Source organism: Coregonus lavaretus (assembly GCF_964263955.1).
Source record: "Coregonus lavaretus genome assembly, chromosome: 6".
NCBI classification, from domain to species: Eukaryota; Metazoa; Chordata; class Actinopteri; order Salmoniformes; family Salmonidae; genus Coregonus; species Coregonus lavaretus.
Window position 1 is genome coordinate 30,206,320 of NC_139993.1, and position 21,285 is coordinate 30,227,604.

The 21,285-nt window shown below is 42.8% G+C and overlaps 1 protein-coding gene across 2 annotated transcripts in view; it reads right to left on the reverse strand.

Annotated features, from left to right (window-relative positions):
* Window positions 1-246: 246 nt before the first annotated feature.
* The window catches only part of LOC311131410 (WD repeat-containing protein 18), a 115,094-nt gene continuing 94,055 nt past the window's right edge, over window positions 247-21,285 (reverse strand). For both annotated transcript variants that reach the window (XM_084164376.1, XM_084164377.1), the window contains 2 exons: window positions 9,490-9,558; window positions 247-2,373 (listed from right to left, as the gene is read on the reverse strand). In XM_084164376.1, the coding sequence (XP_084020502.1) occupies window positions 2,245-2,373; window positions 9,490-9,558 (198 nt within the window). In that variant the 3' untranslated portion in view covers window positions 247-2,244. The remainder of the gene's footprint in view (window positions 2,374-9,489; window positions 9,559-21,285) is intronic.

The following is a 21,285-nucleotide window of genomic DNA, read 5'->3' on the forward strand; positions in this document are numbered from 1 at the left end:
ACAAAAATGAATATATATTCTTCAATTTTTATGAAAATAAAGAATATTAAATGATTTAATTTTAGCTCTAGGCTATTTCCATAGTTCTGTCCTCGTATTAATCATACAGGAGTAATAGTTTACCAATCTTTCACAGCGGGTCAATCGCAAAAAGTGGGCCAAGAAACATGGTCTCAGAAAGGTACAAAAATACTTATCGTGGTGAATACAGAACACATGCATACAAAAACACAAAAAAAGTACAAATCCAGTTGGTCCTTTTGTCTTTATTACAGGAACAAAACAATTAATCCACCACACTGAACACTTCACTCTTTCAACCCTCAGAAGCTCCATCTCACTGGCCTGACCCCCCCAACGGTGAGTTAATTGGGTTCAATGTCTGGTTTCGTGTAAGTCGCTCTCCTCTGTGAACAGGGGCAGAAGTTCTAAAGCAGGGATGGGCAACTTTGATGGGGGTGGGGGACACAAAAAATCTGAACTCACCATGAGGGGCCGCAGTGGCTCGCGGGTCTGTGTACCCACATCCATACCCACACATGCAGTCAAGAACCAGCCCCAGCCTTTTGGAATTTTGTTCTAGAGTTAATTTCCTGCAATTCTACACATTTTGCCATGGGGCGTAGATAATTTTGTTCAATTTTATAACAAATTTCATGCAATTATACTCATTTTGCCATGGAGCGGAGAAAAATTTGCAGTTTTACAGCTAATTTCCTGCAATTCTACACGTTGCCATACAAATGTTTGCAGTTCTTAATATGATATCTGAGTGAGAGTGACTAACAAAATCAATGGGGGCCCCCCCGGTAGTTAACTCAACCATGATTACTACCAGTTTAGATAGCTGGCTGGACTAACTTACAAATCTAAATTTTTTTCGCTGATATGGGCTAATTGCGTGACTGTTAGTGACTGATATAACAAGAGGAAAACTGCTGATGCAAAACAACATTTTGAAATTGCACCTTATGTATTCTAGTATTCTGACTCAACAGTAAGTTGAGACGCTGACTGAATTATTTTTTTTTAAATCTACGGGCCTACAAAAGGGGAGTTGCCCATCCCTGTTCTAAAGCCATGGCTCTCTCTGCACAGGAGGGCCGTTGTACTTATCAGTTCCCTCTTCTCTACAGAAGAGGCACACACGTATAGGCCCCTTTTCCAGATCTCATCAAAGCGGGCAAATGAGAAAAAGCCTCTAACTTAGTGCCCCGGGTGGAGAATTAGCAGTGATGAGAGGAAGAGCGATTTCTGGAGGATTCTAAAAACAAATGATTCTGCAGTTGTATAGCGTTGCTGGGCACTGTACAACCAAATCTATGTTTGCTACAGGCACTGAAAAACTGTACTCACAGGCTTCAGCCTTGTTCCTCAAACATATTCCTCTACTCTTCTGTATTTTTTTAACACCACCATTTTCTTTGAGATATTCCTGCCTTGAGCTGTTTTTAGCCAAACAGGTTAACACAGAATATGTGCATATTGCTAATGGGAAAACAGTTCTGCTTGAGAGAAGGTGAAGGGGACCTATGAACCATGGCGGTCATACCTAATTTGTGACTGAAATTAACACCAGCCTCATCGATGCTAAGGTGCACAACATGTCCTTGTCGCACAAATCCATCTAATCTATTGAATGCTTTAGAATGTGTCCTAGCCAAGATAAAAAACAGAAGGAGTGGGTAACGCAGGAATCTGAGGCATTTAGCCAAATTACAAAAAGGACGAAAGGTCAGAGGGCAATAACTGGATCCTGTTACATCGATTTTTGGCTGACGGGATTTTTGGCTTTATAGGCATTGGTGATGAGTGTGAAGGAACAGGGCTGTGAGTTGAGGAGGTCAAGGGACTGCTGTTAAGTCAATATAGTGCTAAGATCAATTATGTCACTCAGTCTGGCTGCACTAGACTACTACAAGTAGACTGTGGCTAACATTGAACATGTCGTACAAACAAGGTAAGCATGCTTTCTTCATGTCAATTTAAATTAAACCCTTTATCCACAATATGGTGAGGGATCATAACACAGGCAATACGGTCCATGGACCAACTTTTACCCCTGAAGTCCTGCTGAATGTACGCTCTCCCTTACAAAACAAACAATATGAATGACACACACTAACTTATATTTCCCTAGCCTACCGGTCTGCAGTGAGATGGGCTTGCAGTGTCTTCCCTTCCCCCTAGTAGAGTCCCTGCTGGTGGGATGGGGGAGCCGTGGCCAGGGGTAGTGGCTCTTCTCTAGATGGGCTTGGTGAGGAGCTGTGTGGAAAAGTCGTACAGGTCCTTGTTGACCTTCTTCAGCGTTCTCACTTCCTCCTCCAGCTCCGACACACGCACCTTGGTGTTCTCACCATCACCAAACACACTCTGTGGGTTTAACAGTAAACAGAGAGAAAGAAGAGAGAGGGGGAGCAAGAGAGTATACAATTATAGAGATACATGTGGGTTAAGCAAATTCATATTTGTAGACACAGAACATTTCAATCTACCACCTCAGGTATCAGGTCCCAGCGGATCCTAAAACGGTGGACATATTTGCTTTTCTCTCATAGACCCACTCATCAAATTGACAAAAGGATTAAACCTCTCCAATATTTATGGTCATGTCTGTATTTGGAGTCAAAGGCTCCATTGTGTGCAAATGAGCGGGGGAATTAATTTCCAGTGGTGGTACAATCTGGCTAAATAAACCCATCTCCCCACGGAAAGCCCACTGCCCGTTTTGGGAGTTGGGAGACGGGGCGGTGGATGGAAAGCTTGGTTTGAGGGACATCAAATCTTGTTTGAACCTCCCTAATCTCGTAGAGGCAAATATTGATAATTCCCATTGTGGCCGAATCTGCAGCGCAGGCAGCCGTTGGATGACAACGGTACATAAACTCAGCAAAAAAAGAAACGTCATCTCACTGTCAACTGCGTTTATTTTCAGCAAACTTAACATGTGTAAATATTTGTATGAACATAACAAGATTCAACAACTGAGACATAAACTGAACAAGTTCCACAGACATGTGACTAACAGAAATTGAATAATGTGTCCCTGAACAAAGGGGGGGTCAAAATCAAAAGTAACAGTCAGTATCTTGTGTGGCCACCAGCTGCATTAAGTACTGCAGTGCATCTCCTCCTCATGGACTGCACCAGATTTGCCAGTTCTTGCTGTGAGATGTTACCCTACTTTTCCACCAAGGCACCTGCAAGTTCCCAGACATTTCTGGGGGGAATGGCCCTAGCCCTCACCCTCCGATCCAACAGGTCCCAGACGTGCTCAATGGGATTGAGATCTGGGCTTTTCGCTGGCCATTGCAGAACACTGAACACTGCAGGAAATCACGCACAGAACGAGCAGTATGGCTGGTGGCATTGTCATGCTGGAGGGTCATGTCAGGATGAGCCTGCAGGAAGGGTCCCACATGAGGGAGGAGAATGTCTTCCCTGTAACGCACAGCGTTGATTGCCTGCAATGACAACAAGCTCAGTCCGATGATGCTGTGACACATCGCCCAGACCATGACGGATCCTCCACCTCCAAATCGATCCCGCTCCAGAGTACAGGCCTCGGTGTAACGCTCATTCCTTTGACGATAAACGCGATTCCGACCATCACCCCTGGTGAGACAAAACCGCGACTCGTCAGTGAAGAGCCCTTTTTGCCAGTCCTGTCTGGTCAAGCGACGGTGGGTTTTGCTGATAGGCGATGTTGTTGCCAGTGATGTCTGGTGAGGACCTGCCTTACAACAGGCCTACAAGCCATCAGTCCAGCCTCTCTCAGCCTATTGCGGACAGTCTGAGCACTGATGGAGGGATTGTGCGTTCCTGGTGTAAGTCGGGCAGTTGTTGTTGCCATCCTGTACCTGTCCCGCAGGTGTGATGTTCGGATGTACCGATCCTGTGCAGGTGTCGTTACACGTGGTCTGCCACTGCGAGGACGATCAGCTGTCCATCCTGTCTCCCTGTAGCGCTGTCTTAGGTGTCTCACAGTATGGACATTGCAATTTATTGCCCTGGCCACATCTGCAGTCCTCACGCCTCCTTGCGGCATGCCTAAGGTACGTTCACGCAGATGAGCAGGGACCCTGGGCATCTTTCTTTTGGTGTTTTTCAGAGTCAGTAGAAAGGCCTCTTTAGTGTCCTAAGTTTTCATTACTGTGACCTTAATTGCCTACCGTCTGTTAGCTGTTAGCGTCTTAACGACCGTTCCACAGGTGCATGTTCATTAATTGTTTATGGTTCATTGAACAAGCATGGGAAACAGTGTTTAAACCCTTTACAATGAAAGACAAGGTCCTGAAAAAGGGACGTTTCTGTTTTTGCTGAGTTTATTTTTCAAATTTCCTCGCAAGATTAAAGAGTGGAGAACTCTATTGCCCATCTTCAGTTTATTTATTCATTTGCCTGCCTTCTTGGGTATAGATGTACCGGGCTGGGTGCTTTGGGCTTGCTCTCCCTTTTTCTTTTGTGGGAGCGAGCGAGGGCTGCTCTCCCAGCAAAAATGTGCTTTTCATTTATCTGCATGTCCAGCCCTTATATTTAGTCTCACAATGAAGTGTTTTACCCTTTTCTTTTCAGGACAACCAGGGCTACAAGTAAAACACAAAACAATATGACAAACAGTTGCATTAATGAGTTTTATTGACAAATGTCAACAACAACAAAATAAGGTCCGCCTAAGCAAAAAACAGATAAAAATGTATTTATATGAATACTGTAAGTACAGACATTGTTTGCTCAGTTGGAAATGAATATCCAACTAGTCAGTGACAACTGTGTGGAGTTTGTGACAGCGACTATGTGAGCTTATTACAGTATTATAGACACCATGTCCTTGGATTTCCTATGATATTCTATGTAGAAGAACCCACTACCTTCTAACGACTGTTGTGTAGCTTGCTTGTTTGTGACAGTCTCGTTTGTGAGAGTCTAAGCTTTTCATTGATAGCATTTAATAGTTTGTAGCTCAAACCATTCGGACTCTACAGACCATTTCGTAAAAAGATCTGGCCCCGGGCCCCTTCGGGATCCGCCCTTGTCTCACAAACACCACTCTAGTTCAGCCCAAGTTAATCACACAGACTAATGGTTGGTACCAACGGAAGTAGAAGAAACTTATCCAAATGGTACAACCCAAAAATCTGTAGCTCAAAGACACTATGTTTAAAATGGGTTAGGGGCACTCATTTGGTTAAGGGCGCTTGGGGGGCCGAGCGGTGGAGTCGTCAGCGGCTCACTGAGCCCAGGGATAAGGTGCTTCTGGTGACCTCCTCGTCTAAACAACAACCTGCCCCTTCCTGGCACACACAATTACGCACATGCAAGACCCCATACTGCATCCACGCGCTGGTCGAGTGTGATGAGACCTCTCACGACACAGAGGTGCAGAGGTTCCGTGCTAATTTAATAGACTTATTTAGAGTAATAATGATAGATTTAAGTAATATAGCGCCTTTCAATAGGTTCCAAAGTGTGTTATATTGTTTAAGGGTAACACTGTGTAGCACCCACCTGCGTGATGCATGGTAGCCATTTTGTGCCAGAATGTTCTCCAAACATAGGCATAAATTACATGGCCATAATAGTGAGGGGGCAGTTTTCAATCCTATACATTTGGGGTCATCCATGGTTTTATAAAGCTTTAGAACTGCTGGATCTAGAATGGAGGCAGAATCAAGCATTCCACCATCACCAGCCGCAGGTCCATTAAATGAAGGGCCTTGTAGGCAAGGATCAGAGAAGAATGCTGGCGAGCACAAGGTAGAGCAGGCGGCCCAGAAGGGAGCGGCTGGATAGTGCCCATGATTGGACGGGGAAAGCGGCTGCTGTTGCTGCTGCCACCTAGACAAGGATATGCTGAGATCTAATCAAAACCAACATACAGTCTCAGTAGAGCAGACCCTGGCTTTAATTTTAATTTCCACTCAAAAGTGCTGCCCCTGCACTTAGTTGCACACCGTGGGGGTGGATCTTGGCAAAAGTGACTGTCACCAAGTTATTTAAACTCTGTGGTAACTGCCAGGGTTCAACATCAACAATGGCCCGCTGGCCCAGGGCCATTAAAAACATACGTTGGGCCAGTGGATCTCATCAACGCAGAGCATTTTGGCATTACAGTTCGACATTTACATGCTCTGTTGCAGTCAGCCATAAAGAACTGATGGTGCATTGTTTAGACTACACGTGGAAAACTCATGCTATTTCAGTAATATGATTGGCCATTCATTTAAGCATCCACCACAATCACCGCAAGTCATAACTTCTTGACCAGCACGAGTAATCTATAATGACTTCTAGTAATTACATTTACATTTTAGTCATTTAGCAGACGCTCTTATCCAGAGCGACTTACAGTTGCATACATTATTTAATTTTTCATACTGGCCCCCCCGTGGGAATCGAACCCACAACCCTGGCGTTGCAAACACCATGCTCTACCAACTGAGCTACATCCCTGCCGGCCATTCCCTCCCCTACCCTGGACGACGCTGGGCCAATTGTGCGCCGCCCCATGGGTCTCCCGGTCGCGGCCGGCTACGACAGAGCCTGGATGTAATGACTTGCATTGTGAAATGAAATTACACAGCTTTTTAAAACATACACTATATATCCACAATTATGTGGAAAGCCCTGCTAGAGCTGCCTCGGTCAACTGTAAATGCTGTTATTGTGAAGTGGGAATGTCTAGGTGCAACAACAGCTCAGCCGCGAAGTGGTAGGCCACACAAGCTCCCAGAACGAGACCGCCGAGTGCTAAAGCGCGTAAAAATTGTCTGTTCTCGGTTGCAACACTCACTACCGAGTTCCAAACTGCCTCTAGAAGCAACGTCAGCACAATAACTGTTCGTTGGGCGCTTCATGAAATGGGTTTCCATGGCCGAGCAGCCGCACACAAGCCTAAGATCACCATGCACAATGCCAAGCGTTGGCTGGAGTGGCGTAAAGCTCACCATAATTGGAAACGAATTCTCTGGAGTGATGAATCACGCTTTACCATCTGGCAGTCCGACGGACGAATCTGCGTTTGGTGGATGCCAGGAGAATGCTACATGCCCCAATGCATAGTGCCAACTGTACATTTCGGTGGAGGAGGAATAATGGTCTGGGGATGTTTTTCATGGTTCGGGCTAGGCCCCTTAGTTCCAGTGAAGGGAAATCTTAACGCTACAGCATACAATGACATTCTAGACAATTATGTGCTTCCAACTTTGTGGCAACAGTTTGGGGAAGGCCCTTTCCTGTTTCAGCATGACAATGACCCCGTACAAAAAGCAAGGTCCATACAGAAATGTTTTGTTGAGATCAGTGTGGAAGAACTTGACTGGCCTGCTACAGCAGCAAAGGGGGGACCAACTCCATATTAATGCCCATGATTTTGGTATTAGATGTTCGATGAGCAGGTGTCCACATACCTTTGGTCATGTAGTGTACCATACTAACCAAATGAAGCCTATTACTGGTTTAATATAGTGAGACAGCATGCTAACCTATGGGTCCCACATGACCCCGATGCATTTTAATTTCAAACTACCAGTGAGAAACCCTGACCGCCCCATTGTCTTTGGTTTTAGAGGTTACCACAACTTTCAAATGGGTCAGTGGAAATGAAAGTTACAGATTGCGCCTTTAACTGACTGTGTGGTCTTTAATATGAAAACCTTCAATCTCTTGGAGGTGCATCATATCGACAAGCCTGTTCATTTCAGCCATGATCTTCAGATAGGAAATCAACTCTCCCTAGCTAAGAAAGGATATGAGAGGTATGGATACACCAAGTCCCCAGATAAGACACAATATTGTAATATTGTGCTTTGCTGACGCCATAGCCAGTAGGGTCTCTCCTCTCTTACAGTCAGTACGTTGACGCACTGTGGTGTAAGTATGTATGCGCTGGCAAGTAGTAGTTGCAGCTGTATTTTCTTATCGTGGCCTTTGTAGAAGTCTGAGAGTAAAGTGCAAGAAACGCTGTGAGGAGTTTAATGGTCATAATGAAGAGTCTTCCGCTGAGCCTTCTGGCAAGGAGCCTGTGAAAATGTTAACCTACGGCGACTACACATAGTGTCTTCAGAAAGTATTCATACCCTTTGACTTATTGCACATTTTGTTGTGTTACAGCCTGAATTCAAAATGGATGATTATTTTATCATCTCACCCATCTACACAGAATACCCCATAATGGCAAAGTGAAAATATGTATTTAAAATTGTTTTCAAATGTATTGAAAATGAAATACAGAAATCACATTTACATAAGTATTCCAACCTGAGTCAATACTTTGTAGAAGCACCTTTGGCAGAGATTACAGCTGTTAGTCCTTCTTGATAAGAGCTTTCCACACCTGGATTGTGTAACATTTGCCCATTATTCTTGTCAAAATTATTCAAGCTCTTTCAAATTGATTGTTGATTATTGCTAGACAACCATTTTCACATCTTTTCATAGATTTTCAGGTAGATTTATGTCAAAACTGTAACTCGGCCATTCAGAAACATTCACTGAGCGGCCTTGTTGCAAACAGGATGTATGTTTTGGAATATTTATATTATGTACAGGATTCCTTCTTTTCACTCTGTCAATTATATTAGTATTAAGGAGTAACTACAATGGTGTTGATCCATCAGTTTTCTCCTACCACAGCCATTCAACTCTGTAACTGTTTTAAAGTCACCATTGGCCTCATGGTGAAATCCCTGAGAGGTTTCCTTCCTCTCTGGCAACTGAGTTAGGAAGGACGCCTGTACCTTTGTAGTGACTGGGTGTATTGATACACCATCCAAAGTATAATTAATAACTTCACCGTGCTCAAAGTGATATTCAATGTCTACCAATAAGTGCCCTTCTTTGCGAGGCATTGGAAAACCTCCCTGGTCTTTGTGGTTGAATATGTGTTTGAAATACACTGCTCGACTGAGGGATCTTAAAGATAATTGTATGTGTGGGGTACAGAGATGAGGTAGTCATTAAAAAATCATGTTAAACACTATTATTTCACACACTGAGTCCATGCAACTTATTATGTGACTTAAGCACATTTTTACTCCTTAACGTTTTAAGGCTTGCCATAACAAAGGGGTTGAATACTTACTGACTAAAGATATTTCAGTTTTTCATTTGTAATTAATTTGAAAAAAATTCTAAAAACATAATTCCACTTTGACATTATGGGGTATTGTGTGTAGGCCGGTGACAAAAAAATCTAAATAGTATCAGGCTATAACACAACAAAATGTGGAAAGAGTCAAGGGGTGTGAACACTTTCTGAAAGCACTGTACATAACATTTACACAGCATTTACATACATCTAACACCCTTAGAACATGACGTGGTGTATAATGCCGAGTCACATGGCCCCCTGCGATGATGTTGACTTGCTCACTAACCTTAACAGGGAACTCATTAAAAAGTTGACGAACACAGATAACATTTGAAATATCATCTATGGGGAACTGTATTGTGTAATGATGTGCATTTTGCATTGACCTGCCCACTTACCTTGTCTGTTACGGCACTCATGATGGAGTAAAGTTTGTCTGCTTTCTCCAAATAGGTCTCCCTTTGGGCCTAAAAGAGAGAGAACATACAGTCAAACAAGGTGCACAGGCCATGTCCAAAGTCATATCCAGAAGTGGTTGAATGACAAGTGTGCGAGTGGAGTGGAGTGAGTAAGTGAGTGGAGTAAGTGAGTGAGTGAGTGTGACAACGCCAACAAAGGGCCGACAATGACAATACCAGACAATAACAAAAAGGTTGATCTTCCATTAATAAAGGTGGCGTGATCGCGCTCCCCAGATTTACAGAGCACCGGAGCAGATCACAATTGCAATTTACCGCCACGTCTGCTGACACCCAACTGTGTGGGAGTTCTGACTTTATTTCACGGCGCGGGTCAATAAAGCTGATGCGGATATGGTGAAACGGAGGTGGGAAGGGTTTAGGTGAGAAGGCTACACGCCCACGAGTAGGAGTTATGCATGGTGGTGTAGAGAAGTGGTTTCCGACTCTGGTCTTGGGAGAGCTATAGGGATTGCAGGCTATCTTATGGGTAGGTCTTCAGAGGTAGCTAACAACCATAAAAAACACATGTTTGTAAAATTAAGGAGGGAGCATTAGAATAAACAGGCCAGAATAAAACAATCAGAAACTCTCATAGGAAATAATCACCTCATCTAAAAAGAGTAACACCGACTGAACGTTATAGTAACCAAATATTTACTGCATTAGTCTTTGAAAGGTGCTGGGGGCGTTACACAGGTCAAGTGGCATACCACCCTGCATCCCACTGCTGGCTAGCGTTTGAAACTAAGTAGGGTTGGTCCTGGTCGGTCCCTGGATGGGAGAACAGATGCTGCTGGAAGTGGTGTTCGAGGGCCAGCAGGAGGTACTCTTTCCTCTGGTCAAAAACATAAATAATCCAATGCCCCAGGGAATTGATTGGGATGTTAAACGGGTGTCCTAACGATCTGTGGTCACTAAAGATCCCATGGCACTTATTGTAAGAGTAGGCGTATTAACCCCGTGTCCTGGCTAAATTTCCAATCTGGCCCTCATATACCATCATGCCCACCTAATAATCCCCAGCATCCAATTGGCTCATTCATTCCCCTCCTCTCCCCTGTAACTATTCCCCAGGTCATTGATGTAAAATGTGTTCTGAGCCAACTTAGCTGGTAAAATAAGGGTAGAATTTAAAATATTTTACAATTAAAAAGCGGCATCCTATTTTACTCAAATAACCCAAATGGTGATGTGAAATGAATTTAGACAAGACATTACCAGTTCTTCATCAGTCCTTTATGAAATGTTGAGTAACCTGCCCTGTAGCAGCTGGAGCATGTTACAAGGGTAGGACTTTGAATGCCACTGCAGCAAATCAGACAAATTAGAGCTATGGTGAAGGACTGCAGTTGACATACACCACACTGATGAAATCCTAAAACATCAAATGAGTTCACAGAAGTATCACTCCCTTGCAGCTGGGTCAATTTTATTTGAACAATGGAATGCTACCCATTCTTGATCGATAAAATGTATATTTGTATAATTTAAGTGAAGCAAAGCAGATGAGCCATAGCACATTAATAACAGTAACTGTCTCAACCTTGAATGGAACTAATTTATACAGAATCTGGAAAAACAATGCAAGATTTTCATCAAACTATGGTGCCTTTAGTTTCTTCATGTGCACTGCTCTGTTTTAGTTAGTCTCAACTGAGTAAATGTTAAAGTTTTTTCTCTATTAGGTCAAGGGAGCAGCAGCTCCGTATCTTACTTACCTAATTATTTGACATTTATAAGTCCAGGCTGTTCTAGATTTAACCATTTTATAAATGAAAATCAAAACTTTGTTTGTGTCTGGAAAAACCCATTTAACACAGAGTTCAGGAATTCCATGTAGTTGTGCTAAGTCAGACATATAGTTGGGTCTGAAATTATTGACACCCTTGATAAAGATGAGCAAATCCCTCGTCACAGTGGGATTCGATGAGTTCTAGCTTCCGTTGCTAGGGCTGTTGCTAGAACTTGCAAAATTCTGCCTGGCTTACGTAATGAACTAAAGGGTCTGTTGCTATGCTGGTTGCTAGGTTCTATTTTACCTCGTAGCGGTCGCGAAGGACGCGCAAAATTATAACCTCAGAATTGCTCTCCAAGGACAGTGTTTTTGAGGGTGACTACCTGCGGACTACCTAATGCATCAGAGGACCGAAAAGACTGGACAGAGAACACTTTCTTTACCATATATTTGTCTTTATATAAGAAAATATTGTTAAATAGGAATAAAGCTGTTTTTAGATTGATGTTGCTAGCTACTGTACATATTTTCCTCAGCCTGCCTAGTCAGCTAGCTACTGTAACTGTTATTGTAGCTTTCTGTTTGTATGTAGCTTGACTTAAATGGCATCCCTCAAGGAGACTTTATTTGATCTTTCCAACCAGGTTAAGTACTATGAAGGCACCACTGATCTCGACAAGAGGCGCAACATTCAGAGAAATTCATAATTCAGGGTAATGTTAAGCAGTTAACTTCTATTAGATAACTGGACATATTTAGCTATGTACAACCATTTTTCAACAACCGTTTTCCATCTAGCTGGTCATCTACATGTTGCTAGCTATACATATAGTTATATGTCTGTCATATTGAGGTATCTAGCTATAAGTTAAACCTCACCAATCAAATGGATAGGTGTAAGCAATTATGGTAATTCCAAATGCCCTTAACTAGTTGTCTTCACTAGACAGACAGACAGACAGACAGACAGACAGACAGACAGACAGACAGACAGACAGACAGACAGACAGACAGACAGACAGAGACAGAGAGGGGGGATAGAGAGAGGAAGAAAGTGAGAAAGAAAGGATGAAAGTGAGGGAGAGAGAGAGAGAGAGAGGTGGGAAGAGAGTGTAAGACAGCAGTGCAATTTACTTAGACTTGAGTATTTTAACAACTTGTCTCTTCCAACTTGTTAGACAATCACATGTACCTACGGAGGAATGATGGCCAGCCACACAGAAGTGTAATTTTTAATAAGGAGGAGGAGGAGGCCGTGCTGACCGAGATGCATGCTGGCCATTTGGGAGTGAAGCGCATGATTGACAATATCAACCTACGCTTCTTCTGACATGGAATTGTCAAGGAGGTGGACAGCTGGGCAAGTGAAAAAACCTTTTGTTTATCAATCACATTCTATTCTCTCTGAAATTATTATGATTTCAATGAATGTCATATCAGAGAGCACACGATTCAATGTCACTATGTGCTTAAAGGTCAGTACCCTGTCTAGCCTGCCAGAAGTTTGAGAGGGTGAAGACTGTGGTGCCAGAGTTGAAGCCCATCAAAGTTGCTTCAAACATGGCACATGATCGGTTAGTGTCCCAATTCAAATTTTGCCCTGATAAGTTGTTTTGTAATGGTTGCTTTTTTTGACCACAGTAGAGTTCAATATTATAGAATGTGTGTGTGTCAGTTTACTTATAAATATGAAAATGTGCATACTGTATGACACAGATATGGGTAAGAATGAAGTCATCTTCTCTCTAACACTTTAAATGTTAGGTGTTGACCTCATTGGACCCTTCACGAAATCCAGGAATGACAACAGCTGGTGTCTGACGCCAACCGGTCACTTTACCAAGTGGGTGGAGGCAATACCCATTAAGGTCAGTAAAGGAAGAGAATGTGCTTAACTCTAAATTCCCTTCTGTAACCCATTAAAAAGGGTGCTTGGAACCAAAAATTGATTTTAGTTTTGTATGATACCCATCAAGGATGAGACTGGCAAGGCCACCTCCAAGGCGATGATGGACGTCTTCAACACCCACGGTTCTCCTGAGGTCCATCTTGAGTGACCGAGGTCATGAACGCTGGAACAAGGTACGGGTGTTATAGGTTATATCCTATCACCAATGGTTTGTTTAATTTATTTTTTACAATTTGTTTTTGTTTTTTCATGTTACATAATCAGACATATTTCAATATCTTCCATTGTCAATAGATATCCCTTTCCTACCCCCTCCTCCAGGTTTGGATGAGCAGACCAACCAGACCCTCAAGACTGCCATGGGCAAGTCCCTTGACGGGTACCAGGAACGGTGGGAGAACAACCTGAAAGTAATTATCTTTGCACACAACAGCAGCGTCCAGGCCTCCACCGAGTACGGACGGGAGCCACAGCTGTTGACTGAGGTAAACAATGCAATTGTATATATAATTATTGCATATACTGTATTCTTTCAAATGTGTGATTGACTTAGTGTTGTTGTTTGTCTACTGCTATTTTTGTATAACGTACTTTCAGATCACTGAAACCCCCCCAGGTGGTATGCCATCCATCAGAGCCAGTGAGTTCGGATCAGTCTGATTCTCTGTGCTCTAAGTCGGAGGGGGACCAGCTTGAGGTAGGCTATACCTTCCAAAACTGTTGAAAAGTGCATATCTGCCATTTTTAACACTGCACTAATCCATCAAATTGTCTCACAGTAAAGTTTAACCTGTGTGTTTACGCCTCTGTTTCCTACCCTGTTTCCTTTAACTCTGCTCCTGTTCTCCAGGACCTAGGTTCTGCCCAACACCCAGACGTGGATCCACCGGATGTCCTCCATTACCAACCACCCTCCAACTTGTCATTACATCATCTACAGCTACTGTTATTGTCATTATCTGCTAAGAACGTTTTCTTGCTCTATCGTAATGGGCACATAGTGAGATACACAGATTAACTAAAAACACTAGTACTGCAAACACTCAGAACAAAGAGAGCAGCAGTGCCTGAACTTTGCAGTCTCCCTCTTCAAGTCCCCCTTTCCGAGACTGACTGCCTGTTGAGTGACAGGCAGAACCTCCCATCCACACAGCAACCACCTCCTCTATATTCCACACACCAGAATTCAGTATTTGAGTCTATGACTGCCATGTGAGTGTACAAAAAAAAATCTGTGAAAAATAATTCATGACAACTTTACCAAAAAAATATTAATATTCCTATATTAAAATCTTAAATATTGCCATGTTGGTTTTCACAGCTGTTTCACAAGGTGTTCATTATTGTAAGTTGTAAGGTATCCTTTGATGGTATTTATTAGTTCCACATTATTCATTGATGTATCCTAGATACATACAGTGGGGAGAACAAGTATTTGATACACTGCCGATTTTGCAGGTTTTCCTACTTACAAAGCATGTAGAGGTCTGTAATTTTTATCATAGGTACACTTCAACTGTGAGAGACAGAATCTAAAACAAAAATCCAGAAAATCTCATTGTATGATTTTTAAGTAATTAATTTGCATTTTATTGCATGACATAAGTATTTGATACATCAGAAAAGCAGAACTTAATATTTGGTACAGAAACCTTTGTTTGCAATTACAGAGATCATATGTTTCTTGACCAGGTTTGCACACTGCAGCAGGGATTTTGGCCCACTCCTCCATACAGACCTTCTCCAGATCCTTCAGGTTTCGGGGCTGTCGCTGGGCAATACGGACTTTCAGCTCCCTCCAAAGATTTTCTATTGGGTTCAGGTCTGGAGACTGGCTAGGCCACTCCAGGACCTTGAGATGCTTCTTACGGAGCCACTCCTTAATTGCCCTGGCTGTGTGTTTCGGGTCGTTGTCATGCTGGAAGACCCAGCCACGACCCATCTTCATTGCTCTTACTGAGGGAAGGAGGTTGTTGGCCAATATCTCGCGATACATGGCCCCATCCATCCTCCCCTCAATACGGTGCAGTTGTCCTGTCCCCTTTGCAGAAAAGCATCCCCAAAGAATGATGTTTCCACCTCCATGTTTCACGGTTGGGATGGTGTTCTTGGGGTTGTACTCATCCTTCTTCTTCCTCCAAACACGGCGAGTGGAATTTAGACCAAAAAGCTCTATTTTAGTCTCATCAGACCACATGACCTTCTCCCATTCCTCCTCTGGATCATCCAGATGTTCATTGGCAAACTTCAGACGGGCCTGGACATGCGCTGGCTTGAGCAGGGGGACCTTGCGTGCGCTGCAGGATTTTAATCCATGACAGCGTAGTGTGTTCCTAATGGTTTTCTTTGAGACTGTGGTCCCAGCTCTCTTCAGGTCATTGACCAGGTCCTGCCGTGTAGTTCTGGGCTGATCCCTCACCTTCCTCATGATCATTGATGCCCCACGAGGTGAGATCTTGCATGGAGCCCCAGACCGAGGGTGATTGACCGTCATCTTGAACTTCTTCCATTTTCTAATAATTGCGCCAACAGTTGTTGCCTTCTCACCAAGCTGCTTGCCTATTGTCCTGTAGCCCATCCCAGCCTTGTGCAGGTCTTTAATTTTATCCCTGATGTCCTTACACAGCTCTCTGGTCTTGGCCATTGTGGAGAGGTTGGAGTCTGTTTGATTGAGTGTGTGGACAGGTGTCTTTTATACAGGTAACGAGTTCAAACAGGTGCAGTTAATAAAGGTAATGAGTGGAGAACAGGAGGGCTTCTTAAAGAAAAACTAACAGGTCTGTGAGAGCCGGAATTCTTACTGGTTGGTAGGTGATCAAATACTTATGTCATGCAATAACATGCAAATTAATTACTTAAAAATCACACAATGTGATTTATGATAAAAATTACAGACCTCTACATGCTTTGTAAGTAGGAAAACCTGCAAAATCGGTAGTGTATCAAATACTTGTTCTCCCCACTGTATATATTCAACCACAAGATTGTACAGAATCATAAAAGAGGACTACTGAAATAATAGTATTTCAGTGTAGGGAAGGGCAGGTTAAAATAAATACATGCCAGCCAGACATGCCAGTGTATGAATCAAAAGGATTTGCATATGAATGGAGTGGAAATTAGCTGACTTTGTGATCTGTAAGGTAAGTAACGTTAATGTGTCAAGCAGATTACACGTTTTCTTTGCCATTTCCGAAACGTAGCAACGTTTAAGACATGGATTTCACGTTGTTGTAATGTTAACAAGGTACCCAAAAGTAGTTTGAAGTAATGTTTTCATTCTATTAGCTAAACAAAACTTGTTTAAACTGCGAAATTGTTGCAGAAATCAACCTTGTTTGCACAGAAGAGATGAAAATAACATAATTTAGGCTGTAATGATCTCCAAAATTCAAATAATTAGGTCATCATACTGTTGATATAGCAACGGACGCTAATAGTTTATCGAATCCCATTGCTCAGTATTTTAATTATTTATTTTATACAGTCATTTTTGCTCATCTTAATTAAGGGTGTCAATTCGGACCCCACTGTACGTGTGAACAGCAGGGAAATCTCAGGTAACTGTACAGGTATTTTATTTTTATAAAGCTGACCCGCAGCTGTCTAGGTCACTGCATAAACATGCAGATAGCAGGGTTTATTTCAAAGATGAGTAATGAACTGGAAATGCACTGGAAATTAAATTGTTGCCATGATTACGTCTGTACAAGGGAAAAAAAGATGTATTATGTTGGTCGTAACACAGGAACAAAATAATGGCTTTTCTGTTTCAAAACAAACCGTTTGGAGAAAATACCTGTCCCCGATGCTACATTTGTTATTTTTCGGGTTTTTAAACAACTAATTGACGACATCGGTTCAATTATTTGAATTCCATTTCGTTACATTTTCTTTCTGAGCTCAATGCGCAGTTTCTTTAGAGATAAATCAGATCAAACCCGAACTGTGCGATGTAGTAGGGAGTTGTAGTTTCCAACAGGCCAATATTCTACATAGTTTAGCGCAGAAACTTGGTAATTAACTACAATGCCAATAATCCATTGCACGCATACTTGTCTGGTCTGTGTGGGCACGGAGTCTGAGAGAAGAAGGCACGATCGAGAGGGATAGAGAGCAGTTGCTTCGCAAGGTATCTCTACCTGAAAATGCATGATCTAAGTGATTGATCGCTGGTATTCAGCAGTTATAAAAGTATGCCTTATTTACTTTGAAGAACTACTAGAATAGTGATTTTGTCAGACAGCACAGGCAGAAGCTCTATAGAGATGAGATGATATAATAGTCATCAAATGAAACAAATGTAATATACACAACTTAAATATTTTATTAAAGTAATGTGAATAAATGACGGTTAATAAATGATAAGCAGTAATGGGCAGTCACTACCATCATGGGGCTTTTATTCATTGTTTTATTCTGTATTAAAGCATTCAACCCACATAATGCATAGCGCATTTGATCGAAAACTGTGATAACTTTGTTATAATCAAATCAAAACCGAATGCACTAAATCGCTCAGCACTAAATTACACACACACTATATATACAAAAGTATGTGGACACCCCTTCACATTTGTGGATTCAGCTATTTCAGCCACACCCATTGCTGACAGGTGTATAAAATCTAGCACACAGCCATGCAATCTCCATAGACAAACATTGGCAGTAGAATAGCCTTACTGAAGAGCTCAGTGACTTTCAACGTGGCACCGTCATAGGATGCCACCTTTCCAACAAGTCAGTTCATCAAATTTCTGCCCTGCTAGAGCTGCCCCGGTCAACTGTAAGTGCTGTTACTGTGAAGTGGAAATGTCTAGGAGCAACAACTGCTCAGCCGCAAAGTGGTAGGCTACACAAGCTCACAGAACGGGACTGCCGAGTGCTGAAGGGCGTAAAAATTGTCTGTCCTCGGTTGCAACGCTCACTACCGAGTTCCAAACTGCCTCTGGAAGCAACATCAGCACAATAAGTGTTCGTCGGGAGCTTCATGAAATGGGTTTCCATGGCCGAGCAGCCGCACACAGATCTAAGATCACCATACGCAATGCCAATCGTCGGCTGGAGTGGTGTAAAGCTCGCTGCCATTGGACTCTGGAGCAGTGGAAACGCGTTCTCTGGAGTGATGAATTATGCTTCACATCTGGCAGTCCGACGGATTAATCGGAGTTTGGCGGATGCCAGGAGAACGCTACCTGCCCCAATGCATAGTGCCAACTGTAAAACTTTGGTGGAGGAGGAATAATGGTCTGGGGCTGTTTTCATGGTTTGGGCTAGACCCCTTAGTTCCAGTGAAGGGAAATCTTAACGCTACAGCACACAATGACATTCTAGACAATTCTGTGCTTCCAACTTTGTGGCAACAGTTTGTGGAAGGCCTTTTCCTGTTTCAGCATGACAATGCCCCCGTACACAAAGCGAGGTCCATACAGAAATGGTTTGTCGAGATCGGTGTAGAAGAACTTGACTGCCCGACCTCACTAATTCTCGTGGCTGAATGGAAGCAAGTCCCCGCAGCAATGTTCCAACATCTAGTGGAAAGCCTTCCCAGAAGTGGAGGCTGTTATAGCAGCAAAGGGGGGTCCTCGATTGTTTTTACCATTAAGGACCACTTTGGAAACAAGCGTTTTAATTAATACTTTCATGTGATATCCTCTGGGTCCACATTTTACATTTTGTTGTATATGTATGTTACCCAAAATAAATTCAATTAAATTCAAAAACTCCATCTCAATGCCTATGATTTTGGAATGAGATGTTCGACAAGCAGGTGTCCACATACTTTTGGTCATGTAGTGTAGGTCAATCTCACGCTCCCTGACACAACACCACCCCACACACACAGTCTCAGTTCCCACACTATCAGCTGCTCCTCAATGAGAGGAGATAAAACCCTTCCTATCACTATTTGCGTTTTCTACCCGTTTCCTTAATCTTCCCATGAACCCAGAACCCTGCCCTCACCCCAGAGGAACTGTCCAATTAGCCTTAAATGGAGATACCCCAACCCTACCCCCCACCATAGGAGCCACAGGGATCCACCCCAGCATCTCTGTTCCAGAAGAACCCCCCTGGAGAGTGACAGTCCCCCAGCATGGCTCTATCTCCCCTGCCTCCCCCTGACCCTTCACCCCGGCCAGCCAGCTCGCTAATGGGTTTTCTCTGGACCCGGGCCAGACCGGCCTCTGGTTCATCTGAGGGCAAGCAACCAGCACCCACACAGTGTGTGACGGTTGGTGCTGAGCGATTAGTGCTTTTTGAAGTCAGTTCACTTTCGGTTCGATTATTTAAAAAAATAATCATGGTTTTCGATGTATCATTTTTATTTATTTTTACATTAAATGCACTATGCATCCATCATTTATTCATATTACTTTAATAAAGCTTTTCAGTTGGGTATATTACATTTATTTTATTGAATGACTATTATTTAATTCCAAGTCATCATCTCATCTCTATAGAGCTGCTGGCTACGCTGTCTGATAAAATCAAAATTTTAGTAGTTCTTCAAAGTAAATATGGCATACTTTTATGACTGCTTAATAACAACTATCAATCATTTAGATCATGGATTTTCAGGTAGAGATACCTCGCGAAGCAACTGCTCTCTATCCCACATTCTTCTCTCCCTCTCTGTGTGTGCCCCACACTAAGCTAACATAGCAGACGTCGAAGAAACACACAGACAGGACAAGTAGGCACGCAATGGATTATGGTCATTGTAGTCAATTACCACATTTTCTGCGTTAAACTATGTAGAATATTGGCCTGTTGGAAACTACAACTCCCTACTACATCGCACACTTCGGGCTTGATCTGATCCATCTCTATAGAAACGGCGCAATGTGCGCCTTGAGCTCACAGAAAAAAAACAATAATTGAACCTACGTTGGACAATTAGTTGTTTAAAAACTGAAAAACACCTGATATTTCAGTTAATCGCTCAGCACTAGTGACAGTGGAATGACTTCTCCATTTTCTGCAGTGTAGCAGCACATTCTCACACACATTCATGTGCAGGCACTCACATGCACACATACACATGTACACACATGCCAGAAGAAAGCAAACAACAAGGAAAAGTTAAAAGTAATAATAGAGAATAGTTTGCAGCGTAATTTGCACGCAGCACAGCGCACGATCAGAAATAGTGTGTTGTGATGACGGGCATACCTCGGGGACACGACGGCAATATTGTTTTTTGGAAACCCTATTAGTATTAATATATTTTTTCTAATAATTCTGTGTGTTTCTTTGGCTTTTGGAGCGCGGGCGAAAAGCTCATTTCTCGACAGCGACAGTTATAAACCCAGCAGCTCCGAGATGAGCCATTATGGAAATAAGCGACCTCTGAGAGAAAGCGAGGGAAGGGGAGAGAGAGAGAGCGATAGGAGGGAAAGAACTGGGCCAGCACAGTGGTAAGCGAAGGGTAGAAATCCTGAGTGAGCAGGTGGTAGGTAATTCAAAGACCCCTCCATTACCATTTCATTTAGCCTTGTGTAATGGATTTTGACACTGCCAGGATTACGTGTGCCACAAACAGATGTCTCGTCACCATATTGCAGCAGTTAATTTAGAGTGGGTGGTTACGGGGAGAAGTAAAGTTACCTACAGTAAGCAAAAACAGATGCTTACTATCCATATGCTTACAATTCTAATCCTCTCAAGGCATGGATTCATTACAAGAGTTATTGACACCAGGTATGCCAATTAACTGCCAGGTCGTGCTCATGATCGTCCTGTGATATCAGTGCTTATAAATGACAAACATCGAACAAAATCAGATTAAATACATTACCTTCTCATTCCCTCCCTTTAAATGCAATCTTACATGTAATCCCCTGTAGCTCAGCTGGTAGAGCATGGCGCTTGTAATGCCAGGGTTGTGGGTTCGTTTCCCACGGGGTGCCAGTATGAAAATGTATGCACTCACTAACTAAGTCGCCCTGGATAAGAGCGTCTGCTAAATGACTAAAATGTAAAAAGCCCTATTATCTTCATATGACTGACCTGGGTGGTATACATGGGTACCTATGGGGTTGTGATCAATGTTCCCTCTACTTTTTTTGGGAACTGAGTAAATTTTTGA